This window comes from Microtus pennsylvanicus, chromosome 11, assembly GCF_037038515.1.
Source record: "Microtus pennsylvanicus isolate mMicPen1 chromosome 11, mMicPen1.hap1, whole genome shotgun sequence".
Lineage (NCBI taxonomy): Eukaryota > Metazoa > Chordata > Mammalia > Rodentia > Cricetidae > Microtus > Microtus pennsylvanicus.
The window spans coordinates 21,481,300-21,503,577 of record NC_134589.1 but is presented as its reverse complement, the minus strand read 5'-3'; the positions used below and the strand labels follow the sequence as shown (position 1 = coordinate 21,503,577).

General features: G+C 46.1%; 1 protein-coding gene across 4 annotated transcripts in view; it reads right to left on the bottom strand.

Annotated features, from left to right (window-relative positions):
* Positions 1-22,278, bottom strand: part of Stat3 (signal transducer and activator of transcription 3) — a 55,790-nt gene that overhangs the window by 7,416 nt on the left and 26,096 nt on the right. For all 4 annotated transcript variants that reach the window (XM_075990722.1, XM_075990720.1, XM_075990721.1 and 1 more), the window contains exons 2-17: positions 18,788-18,938; positions 16,204-16,348; positions 15,570-15,668; positions 13,095-13,190; positions 12,875-12,956; positions 12,477-12,571; positions 12,175-12,326; positions 9,862-10,020; positions 9,672-9,764; positions 8,966-9,025; positions 3,106-3,135; positions 2,921-3,014; positions 2,773-2,820; positions 1,050-1,133; positions 280-378; positions 48-183 (exon numbers count right to left, since the gene is read on the bottom strand). In XM_075990722.1, coding sequence (XP_075846837.1) covers positions 48-183; positions 280-378; positions 1,050-1,133; positions 2,773-2,820; positions 2,921-3,014; positions 3,106-3,135; positions 8,966-9,025; positions 9,672-9,764; positions 9,862-10,020; positions 12,175-12,326; positions 12,477-12,571; positions 12,875-12,956; positions 13,095-13,190; positions 15,570-15,668; positions 16,204-16,348; positions 18,788-18,938 — 1,623 coding nt within the window. The remainder of the gene's footprint in view (positions 1-47; positions 184-279; positions 379-1,049; positions 1,134-2,772; positions 2,821-2,920; positions 3,015-3,105; positions 3,136-8,965; positions 9,026-9,671; positions 9,765-9,861; positions 10,021-12,174; positions 12,327-12,476; positions 12,572-12,874; positions 12,957-13,094; positions 13,191-15,569; positions 15,669-16,203; positions 16,349-18,787; positions 18,939-22,278) is intronic.

Sequence of the window (22,278 nt, the reverse complement as noted above, 5' to 3'; positions counted from 1 at the left end):
ACCAACCGCCCAGACCAGAATGTCATCGGAAGCTGTCAGACTCCCACCTAAGAGCTTCTCGGCCAGCGTGGTGAGCTGCTCGATGCTCAGCCCTCGCTTTGTGGTGGAGGAGAACTGCCAGCTGAGCACCTCGGCCACTTGGTCCCAGGTTCCAATTGGTGGCTTGGTGAAGAAGTTCACGTTCTATTGAGAAGATGAGAGAGTGACGCGGATGATCACACCAGGGGCTGAGGCAGCACAAGAGAGTCCGAGACTTCAGAGAGGGTGTCAGGCACTCACCTTGGGGTTGTTGGTCAGCATGTTATACCACAGGATCGACGCCCAAGCATTTGGCATCTGGCAGATGTTGGAGATCACCACGACTGGCAAGGAGTGGGTCTGCAGAGTGTGGGGGACAGACAGGGAATAATGTGGCTGACAAGTGGGCCTCACAGCTCCAAAACACATCTCCAGCTGCACCTCCACGGGTTAGAACTAAAAATCATGTCACACCAGATGCCGACTCTAAGCAGGAGTGTGACTGAAGCAGCTCAACACCAAGAGGGGAAGTATGACCAGCCTGCGCACCAGGACTCATTGATGTCTGGATAGAATCAGTGACTTAGAAAATCTAACTGGTTCAAAGCTAGGCCCCCAGCCCTGACTTTCCAGAAACCTGGAAGGCAACCTCCAAAATCCAAAGTATATGTATCTTTCCGTCTTTCCATGAAACGAGATGTCAGAAATCAAACATGAGGATTCCTGTTTTCCAAGTGTAACTTAGTAAGATCTAGAAGGCTGAAAAACAAAACCTAAATGCCATGATTTTCTGCACACTGAGATGGTGGCTACAAAGACTCACTTGGCCACCTTGTCAAATCAAGTCTAAGCAATCACTAAAGACAGGTTTCCTAACCATGTGCTCAGGACTTTCTTCCCAGGGGGTGGCTCTCAAGGACTTTTCAGAGACAGACGGTGAAAACCAAACAGGCTTAGCAAACAGTCCATGCCACCAGGCATTTTGTCCTGCCCCCCTGCGTGCCCACGGGCTGGCTCTGTGCAGAACTCACCTCTAGGTCAATCTTGAGGCCTTGGTGATACACCTCAGTCTCGAAGGTGATCAGGTGCAGCTCCTCAGTCACAATCAAGGAGGCCTACAACAGCGAGGTCACGTCTTCAGAGAATGACACTGAGTTCCCAAAAGCAACAACGGAGGAAAGCAATGTGCCACGGCCTCACTACGCTAAGAAGGTGGCCGTGGACAGTGGCGGGGGCACAGTTCTGTACCTTCTCCCTTCAGGAGAAGACCCTTGAGGACAGGAGCCTCAAACCTGATCTTTTATTATGTATTCCATAATAAATAATATTTTATAATATATAGATTCAAGGACAAAGAAGAAAGCAATGGACATCCAAGGATACACCACCCCGCTAATTTACTTATTTAGGAGCCAGCAAGATGGCTCCGTGGGTAAGGGCATTTGCCTGATAACCCGAGTCTAATCCCTGAGACCCACAGTGGAAGGAAAAAACAGCCCTGCAAGTGGCTCTTTGACCTCCACATACACCATGGCACATGGGTGTCCATAGACAGCTAGGAAGGAAAAGGGAGGGAGGGAGGGAGGGAGGGGGGGAGAAAAGGGAAGAAGGAAAACTTATTTGAGTCTCTTCCTTTTCTCTCCCCCTCCTCTCTTCCATCCACACTAGGGGGCAAACTCGGGGTCTCATGCATGCTGAGTGCACCCCACCATGAGCGAGAGCCTAGCATTACCCAAGGAAAGCCATGACCACTGACGCTCCCCAGGTGATTTTCCCTCCTCTGCAGTGCTGCTGTCTGCGGCTCTACTGTTTCCCGACTCCTCCTAACCATGCTCATGGGTGTTTCTCCAGGCATGTGCATTCGACATGGGGTAGCTGTGAACCCCGCACATGTGCGGTCCTACTGTCAGTATGCTTCGGCTGCTGGCCCCCCACCCCCAGTGTGAGGTGGGTCTGTGGTCACATGTAGTTCCCACACTTGTTACAGCTGCAGAGTATCGCACTGTGACTACATCACACTCGTGCCTCCCTAGCGCGCTGACAGATCTGGGCTATGTTTGGGGAGTAACCGGTGACTGCGATCATGTACTTGCCCTCGTTACTGTTATATCTGGGACTGGGTCTGCTGGTCTACAGGGCATGCTCATTTTTATAATGCCAAGTTGCTTTCCAACGTGACAACCTTTGCTTCCATGAGAGGTCAGGCAGCAAGGCCACCTGTTTGTACAGGGATTAGCAATGAACTCTTAGGAATGAAATTCCAGTTCTTTCAAGTGAGTGCTGAAGGACGGATAATCTCAAACTCATGACCCCCTGCCTCAGCTGCTGAGTGCTGGGTGTGTGTGTGTGTGTGTGTGTGTGTGTGTGTGTGTGTGTGATTTCTTAAGTTTAACTCTGACTTGCTTTCTGTCTCATCAAGGCACAGAAAATGGAGCCAGCTGGCAGGTGGTAGCAAAAGACTTTGGGAAGCCCCAGGCAAGGTGGAAACTTTTCTAACAAATGGGTGTGGGTAACAGCTCGACAAGGGACTTCCCACTGCTGAAAGGGGTGGGGGCAACCCCCCAACTCTCAGGGAAGTGCTCCTCTTGAGAACTCCCCAGCACCTGCAACTTCTGAGCAGCCACACTGGCCCAGGGCAACTTCTCTAAGCCGGCAGCTGAAGCAGCAGGTTAGAGTCTGGGCTAGAGAAAGAGCACACTCTCCTTTCCTCACGGAAAACACAGCCAGATAGTTCTTAGCCTGAACAAAACTTACATCACAATTGGCACGGCCCCCATTCCCACATCTCTGCTCCCTCAGGGTCTGAAAGAAAGGGGAAAAAGCCAAGTGTCATGTGTGATTGTCACAAGCTCTGCCACTTGCCCTCTGTGCAGGGGAGCCGGCCCGCATCCCCATGACCTACCAAGTGCTTGAATTCCGCAGACAGGCTGCCATTGTTGGACTCTTCCATGTTCATCACTTTGGTGTTTGTGCCCAGAATGTTAAATTTCCGAGATCTGAATCATGGGAGGAAAATCAACACATGAGTGGCTGCCGAGCAGCTAGAGGATAAAGCTGGACGGACAGAACAAAGGGGGCGGGACTCACCCTCTGAGAGCAGCAACGTCCCCAGAGTCCCTGTCAAGAACACAGAGGAAAGTTAACAAAATGGAAGTCATCGATCGTGTTTCTCTCCAGAACCTACTTGGATAGGAAATGCCTTTAGCTGTCCAGTTTTGTTTTAGGGGTGAAATGAAACTGTATTTAAGCAGTAGCCGCAGTCGGGTGTCTATCCCATAGTTCCTTTCCCTTTCCCTAGCAAAACTCCATTCTGCTCAGCTTGGGATGGTAGAGCCCGTCCCTACCTCCGGGGGAGCCCTGACATGGGGATACATTAAGGATGGGACGGAGGATTCTGGGTTCCTGAAGACACCTGTGAGTCACTGAGCTCATCGTCAGGTGCTTACCCCAACTGCATTTCCAGTTACACAGGTAACTGCAAATTTCCTCATTACTTAAGCCATGCTGGGTTTTCCGTAAAGGTCTGTTGTCACCTAACCCATGACACAGCTGTGAGCACTATCCCCAGGTAACCACTGCTACCTCTGTCCCTGACTATTCTATCTTTTCATATTAGGATATTTCTGTTTCTATCTCCTTTTAGAGTGCTATTTTAAAAGTTTTCAGTCAGGTATGATGGCGCATGCCTTTAATCCCAGCACTTGGGAGGCAGGTGGGGATCTCTGTGAGTGTAAGCTCAGCCTGGTCTACAGTGCTAGTTCTGGAACAGCCAGAGCTTCAAAGAGAAACCCTGTCTTGAAAAACAAAAAATCAAGCAAGCAAATAAATAAATAAATAAATAAAATTGCTTCTCCACTGCTATATATTTACCAACAAATAGAATGTTCTAGAGTATTTGTAGAGGAAAACTGATCAGCTCTAGAACATTTCTTCCTTTCTAGGTTATTGCATTCTTAAATCAATTACCAGCTCTCCCTCAAGTCTGAATTATATCTCATTTTTTATATATCCTTTTTTGTATTAATTTTATTTATAATTCATAATCAATAAATTGCACAGCCTATAATGTACAACCTTATGGGGTTGGCTTAGAAGTGCTATTCACACCTATGAAACCATCAGCACAATCTAGGACAAATCCACCATCCCAAAGTGTTCCTAAGCTCATTTGTAATGCACCCAGCCCCACACTTCACCCCACCCTGTGCCCAGAAAAACCATCATTGTGCTTCCTGTCACTACAGATTCATTTGCGTTTTTAGAAATATATACAAGCAAACATAACCATGCACTCTTTTGCGGGGAGGAGACCTGGTTTCCTCCATTCAACATAACGACTTTGAAGGTGTACTCATGTTTTACAGATCAATAGTTCCTTTCATGGGACTGGAGAGATGACCCAAAGGTTAAGAGCGCTGGCTGTTCTTCCAGAGAACACAGGGTCAACTCCCAGCATCCACATGGCAGCTCACAACTGTCTGTGCTACTCCAGCTCCAGGGAATCCAATACCCTTACTGAGACACACATGCAGGCAAAACACTAGTGCACATAAAATAAAAAAGAAAGAAAGAAAAACAGTTCCTTTTGCTTTGGTGACGAACAGTATACCCCTGTATGAGAGTGCAAACTGTTTATTCATTCCTGTTAGTGGACACGCATGTGCATTTTTCTTGTGTTAACACCTATGAGTGAAATGGCTGTGTCACAGGGTAGGTTCGTGGTTTACTTTGTAGGACATTGTCAGAATTGCTTTTGAAGTGGTGATGTCACTTTTCTGTGCCACTGTGACAGTATGCACCAGTGTTCTATGGGGGTTTCTGCTAATCTGTAAATATAGCAAATATGCCTGGAGCTTATTTTAATGGCCCGTAAGAGAAGAGCCCTCACTTTTCACCCCAGCCTCTACGAAGCTACCCCACTGCCCCTCATTGAACACCCTGCCCTCTCTGCCTCGGGAGACCCATTTTAACATGTGCTGATCTCGTACGTTAGCCTCCAGTCTGTCTCTAGACTTCAGGTCTCGTGACGACGACCAAGCGGCATCCTTGTCCCTGTGACACATCTAACAACTGGACCTCTGCAATGCATCTTAATACCCGGCAAGGCGGCTTCCTGTATCCAGGCCTCCTATTACTTTTATTTATATAAAAACTCTTTGGAAATAAGTGGCGAGCATCAGATACTAGGGGAAAGGTGAGCAGCTGTTCAGGACAAAGCTTCAGGTTTACAAAGCGGCTGCGTTCCAGAGACCTGCTACTGTCCGGAGCAGCTGAACTGTACCCTAGGGATGAATACGGGGATGGGGAGATGGCTCGGTGGTAAAGTGCTTGTTGCATGGCACGAGAGACCTAGTTTGGATCCCAGCATTACATAAAATCTGGGTGCAGCAGTGAGTGTCTATAGCCCCAGTGATGTGGGCTGCAGAGATAGGTTTGCTGACCAGCCAGCTTAGCCAGTGAGTAAGCTCCAGGTTCAGTGAAAGACCCTGCTTCAAAAACATAAGGTGAACGGTGATAAAGACAGTTCAGTTCCTGTCGACTTCTGTTCTATACACAAACACACGCATGCACACCTAAATTATCTTGCTATCTTTGCTTACTTTTTTCAACTATGATATAACTTGGCAAGTATTATTTATTTATTTAGATCTTCTTTTTCTTCTTTCCCTTTGGTTTTTCAAAACTTTTTTTTTTTCCTTTTGGCTCTTCTGTGTAGCCCTGCCTGGCCTTAAACTCAGAGATCCATCTGCCTCTGTCTCCTGAGTGCCACCTGCCAACACTGCCTGGCTACATCTTTATTTTTCAGGATGGGGGTTGCATCCAGGGCTTTGTCCACGCTAGGTAAGTGCTCCACACTAAGCTATATATGCACCCAAGTCTCTTCTTATCTTTACGTGTTTGAGGCAAATTAATGAGGCTCTGAAAGGTTTCTGAACACAACTGTTCACAAAACAAAGATTCATGAATGGAGACATCTCTAAATCAAATGTCTGTCAAAGTTCCCGTTTTTCCATCCGTCATTTACAAATAAGAGCTAAGTGTAAGAATATTTACTTGTCATTGGCAGTCTACACAATGGGAAAGATTTTTACCAACTACACATCCAACTGAGGGCTAATTCCTAAAATATATGAAGAACTCAAGACCTAGATACCAAGAAAACAAATAACCCAATTTTAAAAATGGGGTATAGACCTAAACAGAGAATTTCCACTAGAGGAAACTCAAAAGGCTGAGAGACACTTGAGGACATGTTCAACATCCTTAGCTATCAGGGAAATGCAAATCAAAACTACTTTGAGATTTCATCTTACACCTGTCAGAATAACTAAGATCAACAAAGCAAGTGACGGCTCATGCTGGCGAGATGTGGAGCAAGAGGAACACTCATCCATTGCTGGTGGGAGTGCAAGTCCATACAGACACTGTGAGAATCAGCATGACAGTTCCTCAAGAAGATGGGACTGGATCTACTTCATGATCTGGTTATACCACTCTTAGGCACACACCCAAAGAATGCTCCATTCTACTCCAGAGACTTTTGCTCAACCGTGTTCGCTGCTGCTCTCTTCAGAACAGCCAGAAACTAGAAATAACCCAGATGTCCCTCAACAGAAAAATGGACAAGGAAAATGTGGTACATTTACACAATGGCATATTACTCATTTAAAAAGAAAATGACATCATGACATTTGCAGACAAATGGTTGGAACTAGAAAAAAATCATCCTGAGTGAGGTATCCCAGACCCAGAAAGACAAATATGGTGTGTATTCACTCATATACGGATATTAGTTGTTAAATCAATGATAACTAAGCTACAATCCATAGAACCAGTGTGGGTACGGAGTAAGGGACTGGAGGGAACAGATGGTTCTCATTAGGAAAGAGAAATAGGCTAGGTGGTGGTGGCACACACCTTTAATCCAAGCACTTGGGAGGTAGAGGCAAGAGGATCTCTGTGAGTTCGAAGCCAGCCTGGTCTACAGAGTGAGTTCCAGGACAGCCAGGACTATACAGAGAAACCCTGTCTCAAAACACAAAACAAAATTTAAAAAAGGAAACTAGAATAAATAGAATAGATATTTATGGATGGATGGATTGGGGGGTCTGGAATGGGAGGATCAAGGGAGGGGGAAGGAGTGGAAGGGAATATGGGGGAGAGACAGCTAAAATTAAGGGGCATTTGCGGGGTAGCATGGAAATCTAATATAGTAGAAACCTCTTAATTAATGTATATATATATATATATATACACACACACACACACACACACACACACACACACACAAATATGAAGGCAATCTCAATGAAATCTCCAAATAACGGAAGAGACAGAATCCTACCTGGCCATCTCTTGCTACCAAATGAAATTTACAGTACCAGGACTGGATTATGTTTAATTGAGTTGATGGACAAAGGGACCTCAGGGGAATCCCAGGCATCTCAGGCTACTGCCAAGATTGCAGGCTGCTCTCCACAAACAGACAGCAAGGCCCCATTGCTGAAGACAACACCTACACAGCTCACTGAACCTGGAGATGTCAAGCTGCTGCCTACACAGAGCCTTCACCCCTAACTGCCAACGTCTTTGTTAGAGGAAAATACTCTGCATGCCACCGGAAGAAAAATGTAAACACCAATAATATTCTGCTATGCTCACAGACCAGTGCCTTGTTCAACCAGAAGCAGAGAAGCTCCCTCCGGCAGCAGATGGGAGCAAATACAGAGAGCCACAGCCAGACATCACAGAGTATGAGAGACCTTGAAACACTCAGCCCCAAACATCAAATCCCTCCCCTCAGAACTCAGGGAACCCAGTGGAAGAGGAGGTGGAAAGAGTAGAGGAGTCAGAGGATGGAAGACACCAAGAAAAAAAGGCCCTCTAAATCAACAAGAGCAAAGTTCCTATGAGATCACAAAACTGAACAGCATGCACAGGACCTACAGGGGTCTGCACCAGGTTCTATGAGCTTATACTACGGCTTTCAGTTTAGCGTTTTTAGGGGAATCCAGAGTGTGCAAACAAGTGGGTCTCTGATTCTTGTGCCCGCTCTTGGGCTTTTTTCCTTCTGTTGGTTGGCCCTGTCCAACTTCAATGTGATGGTTTTTGTCTTGGTATATTTTGTCATTTTTTTTTTACTTATTTATTATGTATACAGTGTTCTGCCTCCATGTATGCTTGCAGTGCACGCCAGAGGAAGACACCAGGTCTCATTACAGATGGTTGTGAGCCACCATGTGGTTGCTGGGAATTGAACTAATGACCTCTGAAAGAGCAGCCAGTGCTCTTAACCTCTGAGGCATCTCCCCAGCCCCATATTTTTTTTTAAAAAAATGAACGAACGAATGAATGAATGTAAACCTAGCCACTAGGGTAAAAGACTGACGATGGAATTGTCATTTCTACCTACTGGAAGAGGAAAATCAGCTTTCTCCAGCGCAATGACACTGAGGATATCGACGGCTCCAGGGCAGGCCTCATGGACAGCAGCCGACCAGCAAATAATGGACCCAGAGTTTTTTAGGTGTACTTTTCTATGATTACAGTTTGTGGGCTTTTCGGTTTTGCTTTGTTTTGTTTGTTTCTTTTGAGGTGCTGTTCCATTTTGTTTTGTAGGTTTTGGGAGCTTGGGGTTTGTTTTTTGAGAAAGAACTTTAAAGTTGGGTGGGTAGGGAGGAGAGGCCCTGGATGTACTTGGGGGAGGGGAAGAACATGATGAAAATTGATTCACATTTAAAATTGTTTTAAAATAATAAAGAAGCCGGGCGATGGTGGCGCACGCCTTTAATCCCAGCACTCGGGAGGCAGAGGCAGGCGGATCTCTGTGAGTTCAAGACCAGCCTGGTCTACAGAGCTAGTTCCAAGACAGGCTCCAAAGCCACAGAGAAACCCTGTCTCGAAAAACAAAAAAATAAAATAAAATAAAATAATAAAGAATACTTACTTGTCAATGCACACTTTAATTTTAAGCTGATAATTCAACTCGGGAAATTTGACCAGCAACCTATTAAAAACATATCGTCAAGGAAACTTAGTAGGCTTCTTACCATGATCTCTAGTTTAAAAAATATATAAAACCCCTAATACCTCAATTCCTAAGAAGTAAATATATTGCTGGGTGAGACCTTTGATCCCAGCACTCAGGAGGCAGAGGCGGGTGGAGCTCTGAGCTCAAGAACAGCCTGGTCTACAGAGTGAGTTTTAGGTTACACAGAGAAACCCTGTCTATACGTAACCAATAAACAAACAAACAAACATATTTACGGACCCTCCACCCAGAGTTATCTTTGATACTAAAGCTGAACACTGACCCCTCAGCCAAGAAGTTCTGAAAATGCCTACGAACATGAACCAAGCTGTAAGAGACTCACAGAAAGATAATAAAAAGCGTTGAATGAGAAATATTGCTTGAATATGCTCTGCCGCTGATACTCCTTATGTTAAACCCAAAACCCACACAGCTCTATTTCTGAAGGAGAGCTCACAGGGCAGGGCCAACCCTCCACACCTGTCACTCGAGGTGAGGAGCAGGCCTCACCTCCCACCTCAGCTCACCTACCACTGGGCCTTACTGCTCCCATTAAAGTCCTCAAGGAAGAGGACTGGACATCAATAAAAGCTGTACCCAAAGTGTAAAGACCGGGTCCCACCTGACTTTCGTGGTGAACTGGACACCAGTCTTGATGACGAGGGGCCGGTCAGGGTGCATGGGCATGCAGGGCTGCCGCTCCACCACGAAGGCACTAGAAAGGGAAGGGATAGCAAGCAGGCCACATGCTGTGGTGACCAGGCAGGCTTCTTCCTGCTCCTTGCTTTTGAACATTAGCTTTTTAGGGTTACCTTTTCATTAGGTTTCTGAACAGCTCCACAATTCTCTCCTCCAGCATTGGCCGGTGCTGCACAATAGGGTCCCCCTTGTAGGACACTTTTTGCTGCAGTTCCTCCAGTTTCTTAATTTGTTGGCGGGTCTGAAGTTGAGATTCTGCTAATGACGTTATCCTGCCAATAACGAAAGGCGGTTCCTGTTACCTCTGTTGCCTAGCTGTGAACCCAGCATTCGGGAGACTACAGCAAAACCTTGAGCCTGGGCCGCACAGTGACTTCAAGGCCAATCTGAGCTATGCAGTGAGGGGGAGGGAGAAAAGGCCCTAAAATATTGAAAGGGAATACACAGAGCATAGGATAGCCACTTCAACCATTTGAAGCACGTGGCTCAGTGGGAGAAGGGTTAAGACTAACATCACTAGGAGATATCCAAGGAGTTGTCACTGGACTGCGAATGGACTCAAGACCAAATGTGAAGAATATCTGTGTTCACTTTCTGTCCTAAGCTGTCGGTGCACTAAAGCATGACACTGGAAGACAGCGCTGCCATTCACAACCTGCATAAGCAGGGCCAGGCCCCTTCACTACGGTAGGCCTTAGTGACCCTGAAAGGAGAAGGGGTTGAACCTCATCGAGAACCCATTCAATGTTATTCTTCAATCAATCATAAAAATATAACGTGATATGTCAAATATTGATAACAGGTATACAAAAAAGGTGAGCAGAGGGGCTAGAGAGACAGTCCATGAATAACACTTAGGCCTCTTGCAGGGAACCCGGGTCTGGTTCCGAGCATCCATACTAGAACCATCTGTCACTCCAGTCCCAGGGGTTCTATTGCCCTCTTCTGGCCTCCACAGGCAATGCATGCCTATATGCAGGCAAATACACACAAATTTAAAATTTTTATTTCCTTTTTAAAGAAAACAGTTAATTAGAAAAGCCAGACATGATGGCACATGCCTTTAATCCCAGCAGTAGGAGGCAGAAGCAGGTAGATTTTTTTATGAGTTTGAGGTCAGTCTGGGCAGACAGGGATATATAAAAACAAACAAACAAAAGCCAAACAATTAGAAAAAATAAAAAGTGGGCAGAGAGGGAGATGAAGCTGATTAATTCTGCCTTCAAGAGTAGGGAATATTAGCGTCTCTCTTTCTTTTATGAATCTAATATGTCTCTTTTATGGTTTACCACTAGTTTAATAAAGGCAGAATGTGAACAGGGATCTGAGCTCTTGATCCGTCCTTTCTGGCATCTGAACATCTCATTCCCAGGACTTAAAATTCTTGGAGCCCTGATCAGAAAGCTTTTCCAACTTCCTTCAGCAAATGAACAGCACTCTGTGTCCGTGACAACAGAGATGGGCTTGTCGCGTGGACTTGTCCTGAATGCCCAGTTTCATGTTGCATGGAGCGGGGTGCCCTGTCCTGCCAAGCCTCCGCTCACTGTGGGGCCTCACTCATGAAGCTAGTTAGACAGCATTCGGAAAAGAGCAGATGACAGAGGAGAGCATAGAGAAGAAACCGGGGCGTGGGGAAAGCTCAGGGGCTGAACACGCCCTGGCTTGCACAAGGCCACGTGAGCCATCTTTCCCATGGCAGCAAAGGACAGAAGGAAAGGGACAAAGCAGCTGCTACTGAAACCAGACTTCTAGATTCCCGTGTCCATTCATGACAGATGTCAGGAGAAATCGTCACAAGACCCTGGGACTCACTGGTACCACTTGACGGATTTGAATTTTTTCTTTCATTTTACTAATTTTATATATTCCAACTTTCTCCTCCTTTACAAAAAACATATATTTTGTTTTAGATTATTAAAATAGATAAAACGGAGAATTTAGTGTTAAATACAACTAAAAGTATTACTTAAATTTAAAAATCAAATATATGTAAAATGAGTGATATAAGCATTTTCTTAAAGTTAAAAATTTGTTAAAATTAGTTGACAGTTTTAACTCTTGAACTAAATTTGAGTGTGTAAAAGAAGCCACCTTAAGGCAGACATGGCAATTTATGCCTAAAATCCCAGATACTTGGGAATCTGAGGCAGGAGGATTGCAAGTTATAGGTCAGCCTGGCTATATAGTGAGTTTGAGGCTGGCCTGTGCAGCTCAGTGAGATTCTTTCTCAAACTGAAGAAAACCAGCGTCCATCTTAGCAGCAGGGTATCCAGGGATAGAAGTGTAGCGCAGTCAGTGGTTCTAAACATTTGCCTAGCACTGCACATGTCCAAGTGAAGGGGTCCACTGCCAGCAATAAAAAGGGAAAAAACATGAGCAAGGTAGGCCACTCTGCAGGCCTGTGGCTGAAGCCAGCACTCTCTTACCAGTTTTCCAGGCGGTCCAGGCAGATGTTGGGAGGGCCTCCAATGCACGCGATCTGCTGCCGCCTCTTCCAGTCAGCCAGCTCTTCGTCTGTGAGTGTCTTCTGCACGTACTCCATTGCTGACAAGAGTCCCGCCAGCTCACTCACAATGCTCTGTTTGGAAACCCAAACAGTCAGAAGACCATGTTCTAACTACATTCTCCAGTCAGTCCCAGAGAAGGAGCCCGTTAGAACCCAGTCAATCTTCCCACGTAAGTGTGTGGCACTGGGGAAGCTGTCTGGGAAGCTGTCCAGAACACTTACTCTCCGCATCTGGTCCAGCGCTGTGAGCATCTGTTCCAGCTGCTGCATCTTCTGTCTGGTCACGGACTGGTTGTTTCCGTTCAGATCCTGCATGTCTGATGGGGGAGGAAAGACTCCTTGACCAGGGGGAACACTCACAGCCTTCTCAGTGAGGCTCCAAACCCTGTGTGCACATGCGGTCCCTGCTACTTGGAGAGCTGAAGCAAGATGGCCGCAGGCTCAAGGTCGTCCTGCCCTACTTGATCAAATCCCATCTCAAAAACAAAACAAAGGTTATCCCACTAAGTGCCAGAAGCTCCCCCTTCTCCTGCCATGCAGTCACATGAATGAAGTCAGGTTCTGAAACTCAGCGACAAGCCTCACTTTCAGCAGGTTTTACGTCTCTAACGTTCACTTGCCTCCTTGGCTCTTGAGGGTTTTATAGTTAAAATCAAAGTCGTCCTGGAGATTCTCTACCACTTTCATTTTCTGCTCTAGATCCTGTTCAAACAAACCACAAGCAGAAGTAAGAAAGAGGTTTCCCTCAGGAGAGGGAAAAGACAGTTTTGAAGACAATGAAAATGCGCAGGACCCCGAGGCTCTCCAGCCCGAGCTGCTCTCTGGGTGAGGCCTGCTCACCTGCACACGCTTCCGGACATCCTGAAGGTGCTGCTCCAGCATCTGCTGCTTCTCTGTCACCACAGCGGCTGTTGGGTGGTTGGCCTGGCCCCCTTGCTGCCAAAAAGGGTTAACACACACGTGAACCCATGGACACCTGCCATCTGAGGGCCAGCCCATCCTATGACTTGTGCTGTTGGGAAATGGGCGGTGACGCAAGAGGGGAGAATGCTGGGAAAAACCCTTGTGTTGTTCAGTCTGTGGCACTGGCTTTCACCAACAGGACACACCTTAAACCCAGTCTGCATTAAACTAAGAGCCCACATGGAACTAAGACTTTGTTCTAGCCTTCAAGCAGCTCATGGGTAAATTGTCCAAAAAAATAATTAAAAGTAATAATAAAAGCCGGGCGGTGGTGGCGCACGCCTTTAATCCCAGCACTCGGGAGGCAGAGACAGGTGGATCTCTGTGAGTTCGAGACCAGCCTGGTCTACAAGAGCTAGTTCCAGGACAGGCTCCAAAGCCACAGAGAAACCCTGTCTCGAAAAACCAAAAAAAAAAAAAAAGTAATAATAAAAATAATAGTAATAATTCAGAAAGAATTTGCAGTACAGTTCAGTAGTAGAGCCTATGCTAGCTAATAAATAAATAAATTCATAATAGCTGGCGACAGCACAGCACAATATATTTTCATAAAAAAAATCATTTCCCAAAAATTTTTAAAATTGTGTTCCCATAGCTTCTGTCAGGGAGGAGAGGCTGCAGCCTTGAGAAGGTCAATCAGGACATGAAATGTAAAATGACTTTGCAAGGAACAGAAAGAGGCTCTGATGATAGAAAAGACAAGTAAAAGCTGCAGAAACAAGATAGCACTTTTGACAGTGGCCCAAGGGTAAGGACAGCAATCTTGGAGAAAGCAGAGCCAGGGGAGACATCACCCACCCAGTTTTCCAAGCTAGCCATGCTCACACCCTGTGCCTACGGTCTAATGGCTCACACCCATTACAGCTGTCAAGGCTCAAACCAGCCCTAACTGCTGCTCTTTTGACTTCTTTTTATTTTCCCGTGTTTCCTGTTCTTGAGGTTTATTTGCTTTATTTTATGTGTATGACTTGCCAGCACGTGTGCACGTGCACCTCATGTGTGCCTGGTGCCTATGCAAGTCTGAAATGGGCGTTGGATTCCCTGGAACAGGGGTTATGGACGGTGGTTGTGAGCCTCCTCGTGGGTGCCGGGAACTGAACCCAGGTCTGCTTCAAAAGCAGCGAGTGTTCTCAGACACGGAGCCAGCTCACCAGCCCTATTATTTGCTTCTAAGATCTCTTGTTTCCAGTCTGTTCTCTCCACGACTGCCACAAGTCTCCCAAGGAGGACAAAACAGGCCATTTTTAAAAAGACATTCTCCCTATGTTTCCTGGCTGCTTAAATCATAGACTACAAACCTCTTCGAAGACTCGGGAAAAGAACCCAGCCCTACATTTCTCTCATTCTGGGAGTGAATCTGACCGATAAGCTGCAGAGAAGTGCCTTAGACAGAGACTATGAAAGGGCCCAGCCCCAAAGCTGCGCCTCTTCCCCTCTCCTAGTTCCTAAACTTGCCTGGGGCAGGAACGATACTGGTCTCTAAAAGCAATTTCTGTGTTCAGCCAGCAGATGCCTAGGGTCTCTCAAGCTCCATGTGGATGGTAGGGGGTGTGCTCTGCAGGCTCCCAACTTCTAACTCAGGGGTCAGGCCTTGGGAAGGCCCTGTGGGCCAGGCATGGTGGCTCACATACTTCATACCAGCACTTGGGAGGCTGGGGCAGGAGGATCTAGAGTTACCACACAGGCTAGGTATTGAAAGCCTGTCTCAAAAGCAAGCACTAGAGAAACTGAAGCAGGATTGCCATGAGTTTGAGAAAGTCAGCCTACATAGTGAGTTCTAGGCCAGCATGGGCTACAGAATGTGACTCCATCTCAAAAAAACAAAACAAAACAAAACAAAACAAAAAACCAACAAAACAACCGTGAACGTGAAAACAAGGGAAAGGCCTGTGGAAGCGTGGTGGCTACACCAGTAATGTGGCAGAGGCAGGCCGACTATCCCAAACTGGAAATCAGCTGTCCTACACAGCAAGACTCTGAGTCAACAGCAATAGAAGCCCCAAGGCTGAGGATACGGCTTCCACACCCGCCCATCTAACAGCTGGGGCCCTGGTTCTGCCCCAAGCACCACATGTACAGGATAGAGTGGTGTGCACCTCTAATCCCAGCACTCAGGAGGAGCAGGCAGGAGAAGCAGAGTTCAAGTTCGGCCTCCGTTACAGTAACACTGTTCGTTAGGGGGCGGAATGGAGGGGCTTGTGCGGTTCTTTGCTGTTGTCATTTTCAATGTATATTTAAGGCTTTGATCTAGTCCAGTGTTTCTTCTTCAGTCATATTAAACCATTGCTATTCTACTGCACTGTACAGTTGCTCGCTTCCCAAGTCCCCTGCTTGGTCTCTTCCCGGTCTCACCTGGGCTGCGGTGGCTGCCGTCTGGAGGAGGCGAGACTCTTCCCACAGGCATCGGGCCACGATCCGGGCAATTTCCATCGGCTTCTCCAGATACCTGCTCTGTACGCAGGACAGAAAGAGAGTGGCTAAGGAGGTGTGGACTGACCTTGGCTAACTTAAAACTCACTTCTGCAACAACAGATCAAAGGCTTCAGAATCGGACTGAAACCCAGAGGGAAGGAAAGGGAGGAGGATGGCGGCCACAGCCGACAGCAGAAATACACGAGGCCATCCTGAGACAGGATATCATCGGGTTTTATAGGGAAGTGGTTGACTTTACCCAGGAGTACTCAATTAATGGGCAAACTCTTCACATTTAAAACTAAGACGTGTGCCTACGATGAGCAGGTGCTGTTGGCATGCTACTGTAACAGAATAACACCAAGCTTTATTGCTTTATTGCTCCAACTGTAACAGGAGAAGTGAGTTTCCGGAAATGGTACCCAAGGGCAGTGTACAGGGAATTGAGAAGGAGTTAATTACTTCTGCTCTGATTGAGAGCATAAGGCAGGCTCTCATCATTTGCCAAGTGAGGACAGGACACTAAGACTCCACTCTGTGGGGTCAATGTCTCCCAGTCAGGTTCCCATCGTACCTGCAGGAACTGCTTGATTCTTCGCAGGTTGTGTTGATAGAGGACATTGGACTCTTGCAGGAATCGGCTATACTGCTGGTCAATCTCACCCAAGAGGTTATGAAACACCAGCGTGGCATGGGACTCTTTGCTGGCTGCATATGCCCTAGGAAGAGGGAGTGCCTACCGTGAGTGATCTGGGGAGCCTGAAACCATGATTGATAGGGAGGTGGAGACAGCAGGATCAAGAGTTCAAGGCCAGCCCTCCTACCTAAGGAGTTCCAAGCCACTCTGGGTGACTTTGTCTTAAAAACAATAACAATAGGAACAGAAACCACCATCAAGGGGTGGCAAGAGAGGAAATGACAGACTGATGCTGTGACCCGTTCATCCCCCATTCCTCTTGTTCGGCCCAACAATACAGCGGCTGGAGGTAAAGCTCAGGGACACAGTCTTGCCGCGTGTGCCAAGGCTCTGAGTCTGAGCCCCAGAACAGAAAGAAAGAAAAAGAGAAATGTCAATGAGAATGACTCCAGATATTGTTACTCACTCTTATAGTTGATATGACTAATGCATTTGAGCAAAACAGAGCAAATAGAGCAAACTGTAAATCTCGGACGGTGTTACATCTGTAATCTGAGAATTACTGAGAGGCTGAGGCAGGAGAACTGCATGTTGGAGACCAGCCTGGGCTACATAGTGAGAGTGAGTTCTAGGCCAGCCTGAGCTATATAGCAAGACTTTGCCTCAAAAATAAAATAAAAAATAAAAACAGGTATGGTAGCACACATCTACAATCCTAATACTTGGGAGAGGCAGGAGGATAAGTAGTTCAGGGTATTCTCAGCTAAATATAGCAAGTTCCAGGCTAGCCCAGACTATATGAAACCTTGTCTTAAAACAGAACCAAAAGAGGGGGACGGCAAGATGGCTCGGTACATAAAGCTGCTTTGTTAGGGAAACCTGACACCTCCAGTTCAATCCTTGAAACCTATGAAAAGATAAAGCAGAGAATTGACCCCATGAAACTGTCCTTTGACCTCCACATGCGCACTGTGGTATGTCCACACACTGCCCCGAAACACCACATAAACACAATAATAATAAGTAAACAAAGAAAGAAACCATACCCACACAAAGAAAATAAAAAGGACAGACACAGGCAGGGCATATGGTTCATTCGGTAGAGTAGGTGCCTTGTAAGCAATGAGGCCCTGAGTTCCATCCACAGAACGCACATAAAATGCTGGGCATGTCAGCGGTAGGTGACAAACACAAGACACACTCAACGGCACTGTTGGAGGTTTCTTCTCTCAAAATGCTTTGTCTGGGCATTTTCTTCCCTTGTAGATATTTTGCATTATATATATGTACACACATATATGTGCATACATATTTCTGGTTCTGTGTTTTTATGGGATTTCTATGTGTGCAGGAACACACGTCTTTGCATTTTTATGTGTTTCTTATAGTTTTTCTTTGGCTCCTTTTCTTCTGTTGGTTTGTTCCATCTTATTCCGGTTTGTTTGGGTTTGTCTTACTGTTTTTTAGGGCCTGTTTGTGTTCTAGTGAGAGAGATAAAGTGTATGGAGTTGGGTGGGAGGGGAATTGGGGAAGAGCTGAGAGGAGTTGGGGGAGGGAAAGCTGTAGTCAGAATATATTGTATTTTTAAAAAATCGATTTTCAAAAAAAAAAAAAGCTGGGCATGGTAGCACACGTTTGTAATTCCAGCACTGGGGAGACAGAAGATCCCGGAGAGTCTGCTCTAATTGGCAAGCTCTAACCCAATGAGAGACCGTGTCTCAAAGGGTGCAGAAGGCATGCCTAAGGATAGAACTTGAGGTTGTGCTCTGGCCTACACCACACACACACACACATACACGTACACACTCATGCGCACATACCTGCATCTATACAACATGTATATATATATATATATATATATATATATATATATATATATACACACATGAATATTTTTTAAGAAAAGGACAGATAAAGTTGTGTTTGCCTTAAATTTCCTGTCAACCCATGGCCAGACTGATAAGCGCTTATTAGCATAATCAGAACTGCCAAGCTGAGACGCTCTGTGTCACCTCCTTGACCCTTCACTAAATCAGGGTAGACATTCTGGAAGAGTAGATCACATTAATACAGGCCAGAGTACATTAAAGTAAGGCAAACAGCTGGCATCATTTCCTCTATGACTCTACTTCCCTTACTCTGTGTCTCTCCTTTAATAGGGGAAGCCAAGTGTGTGGTGGACCCGAATTTCTACCTGAGACAGAGTTCTTGGGTTAAAATATATCTCAGGGTTAGAAAGTCAAATGCAGAGATCTCACCGAGTAAGAGAGACACAAATCTGACCTGAGAACATCTCCCAGCAAGCTAACTGAATGCGCTGAAAGCCCGCTACCCAGATGCTCTCAAACACAGCTTCGGATGCTTTAAGGGACTAAATGACCTCTGCCCTCCTGACCCTCCCCCAGCTCCAGCACTCAGGTCTTTGATGAAAGGGGTAGCAGAGAGTGAAGCTAGAGAAAGTCGTGTCCCCTGACTTAACCCCAAACCTCCCAATTCAGGGAGTCTCTCGAGGAGGACTTACCAGTCTTGACTCTCAATCCAAGGTGCCAGGAACTGCCGCAGCTCCATGGGGAAGCTGTCACTGTACAGCTGGTGCAGCTGCTCCAGGTACCGAGTATCCAGCTGCTGGAGCTGGTTCCATTGGGCCATCCTGATGCAATCTGGGGGCGTAACTGTAAACCAAAATGAACATATGGTCACCACAAGCCCTCATAGAGGATAAAGAACCCGGAAATGCTCCGCAGCTTTGAGAAGGATCTTGTATGGTTTTTGTACATTCCTGATTCCTACCAACACAGCTCTCCCGGCCCCTGGGGCTGGGGATTGAACCCAGGGCTTTGAGCGTGCTATGCAAGTTCTCTGCCACTGAGTAAATGCCCAGGCCCTTGGGGCTAGCCTTGTTATCTGTCTCCTACCTCTGCGTCCTAAGTGCTTGGATTTCAGGCATGAGCTGCCACACATGGCTGCATTGCAATTTGTTTTAAATTGCAACTAGGTGTGATTCCAACTTCCAGAATCCACTCGCAAGCCAGGCACAATGGCTCCTGCCTGCAATCCCAGCACTCCAAGGATATTCTGAGGGAGTTCAAGGACTAGCCAGAGCTCTATGCACATAGTAAAACCTACTCTCAATAAATAGATAGATAGATAGATAGATAGATAGATAAATAAATAAATAAGGGCCGGGGTCAGAGACATGGCTCAGCAGTGTAGTGCACTTGTTACTCTGGCAGAGGACCCAGATTCAATCTCCAGCACCCACATGGTGGCTCACAACCATCTGCAGCTCCAGCTCCAGGGGATCAATCTGATCTGACACACTCTTCTGACCTCTGAGGGCACCAGACAAGAACATGGTACACATACATACATCTAGGGGAAACACGCATACACGTGAAATAAAAATAAAAAATAAAAAAAACAAAGCTGACCAAACAACAAACCTCTTATCTACCAGAGGCGAGTGAGGTTACCAAATCTATTGGTATGTGAGGCTAAGCGGTTTCTTTTCTTCTGGGTTTCCATTTCCTCATCTATAAAATGCAGATCCTTACTTCTGCCCCACAGGGCCACTGAAGTAATATTTCTAAAGCCCTCGTAAGAGCACAGCACCCAAAAGATCTTCAACACATGCCAGTTCCTTCCCCCACCACATGGCTTTCAGGCCATCTGTGAAGCTAGACAAAGGAAACCTGCCCTGAGGTGCTGAGGAAGGAGGAGAGCTGCAGGTTTACAAAGGTAAGTGGCAGGTGTCTGGATTTTGCCCACTTAACAAAAGAATAAGAGAGGGGGAAAAAGATTCTAAATCTGGGTGAAAAAGTAAGAGAACTAAATACCATGTAAAAAAAAGTTGATCCTGGGATGGGGCCTAGCCCACTGGAAGCTCAGTTCTAAGAAACCAACCCAGCTAACCACTCATGAAAATGTCCCTCTAAAACAAGTAGTTTTAAGATCTAAAAATAGCCATGAGTAGGAGCCCAAGATTAGGGAGTGGTATGTGTACAGCAAACACTAGCTGGAATAAAAGCACAGCCTGCCTGCGCACATGCTCCGGCCTGAAGCACTATGTCTGTCTGTGTAGCGCCCCTAGGAAAAAAGCAAAAGCTATTCGTACCCCTACACAAAGGCCAAGTCAGAGTCGGCGTCCTCTTAGGTTAAAAGCATCACCGCTGTCCTGTAGTTTTCAGGACCTGATTTGCATGCAATCCGAAGCCAATTGGAGCTGGGAAGATGGCTCAGTTGGCAACATGCTTGCCTCACAAGTGTTGAGGAGCTGCGTTTGGATTCCCAGAACCCACATGTTAATAAAAAGCTGGGTGTGGTGGTATACGCCCATAATCCCAGAGATGGCAAGATGGGAGGTGGAGACCAGTGGCCCCCGGAAATTCAAGGGCCAGCTAGTCTAGGCTACTTGGCAAAGTTTCAGGCTAATAAGAGACTCTGTCTCAATCCAAAGGTTTTGAAAGGAATGGCATGCACGGCTGTCCCCTTGTCCACATATACACATACCTACACATGCACCAGCATGCACACAAAGAAAGCAAAAGAAAATATAAATGCCAGTTACATAAATGACACTACACTGGGCTGCACTGGATCTCAAGATTCCATTGTTCAGCATGGGAGATATCAACCACGTGAGACCGCTGTGCGGCGGGAATGTGGATGGCTCACAACCATATAGGCTGCATTTGAAAACAGTAAGAAAAAAATGTGCAAGTCTCAATGTTGAAATATTATTTTGGAAATGTTGGGTTAAACACATTGTTAAAATTATTCTGTCCATGTCTCTTTACTTTTAATGCAGCTATTAGAAAATTTAACATGCTGGGCGTGATAGCACACGTCTTCAATCCTAGCACTTGGGAGGCAGAGGCAGTCATAGCCAGACTGGTTTATACAGTGAGTTCCAGGATAGTCAGAACTACATCATAGAGATCCCACCTCAAAAACAAAAAAGAAAGAAAGAAAGAAAGAAAGAAAGAAAGAAAGAAAGAAAGAAAGGAAGGAAGGAAGGAAGGACGGACCAAAGAAAAGAAAATTCACCTGACTTCTATATTTAAAAACAAGGAAATAAGGGTGCTGCTGCTCTGGGCCACATTACGGAAAAGCTTGTGGTCCTAATTAAGTCATCTGCTTGAAACAGTAAATTCCAGGGCTGTAAATTCATTACAAAAACAGGCTATTTAATGGCTTACCTTGAACACAAAAACAGAGCCAATCCCAAGATAAAATCATAAAACTGAACCCACTGTTCCTGCTCTGTCACTGGACCTGCTCCATTTCCAGGCTAACATAAAAGATGCTAAGCTGCCTGCAGCCGACTTATTTCTAGTCTTACCACGGAGGCTTGTTTCATTGTGATATGTGAGAGGCTTTTGCAGGTCTGGTATAATAAGCGGGCACTTTCTTACACTAGAAACTGGCTTGTGCCTCTTCCCGTAAAACTGAAGTGTCAAGAATGACTGATTTTACTGGGCGTGGCGGCACACGCCTTTAATCCCAGCACTCAGGAGGCAGAGGTAGGTGGATCTCTGTGAGTTTGAAGCCAGCCTGATCTACAAGCAAGTTCCAGGACAGTCAAGACTACACAGAGAAACCCTGTCTTGAGAGGGGGCGGGGAGACTAATTTTTGTGTTTTGTCTTGGTCTATCGAAGACAGGCAATACCATCAAACTATCTACACAAAGGAAGATTATTCTAAATTAAAGGCAAAGAGCAGGTGTATTTCCAGGAAAAACATGGACGGTGTTTAGATGACATGGTTAGCCCAGAGTGTCTAACAGCCAGGTCCTCATATGCTGCTCAGCTACAAAGCATGTTATTAACAGTCAGCATAGGGCAATTGGACCGAGTGTTCTTCACAAGAGCAGCGGATCCTTTAAGATAACTAGCCAAACAATCTAGGAAAACTACTGCCAACTGGCTTTACTGCAATCGTTTTACTGGAAAACATTTAAAAGAGCCACTTTAAAATCTCAACTCTATTTTTCAAATTACAAATTGATTTAG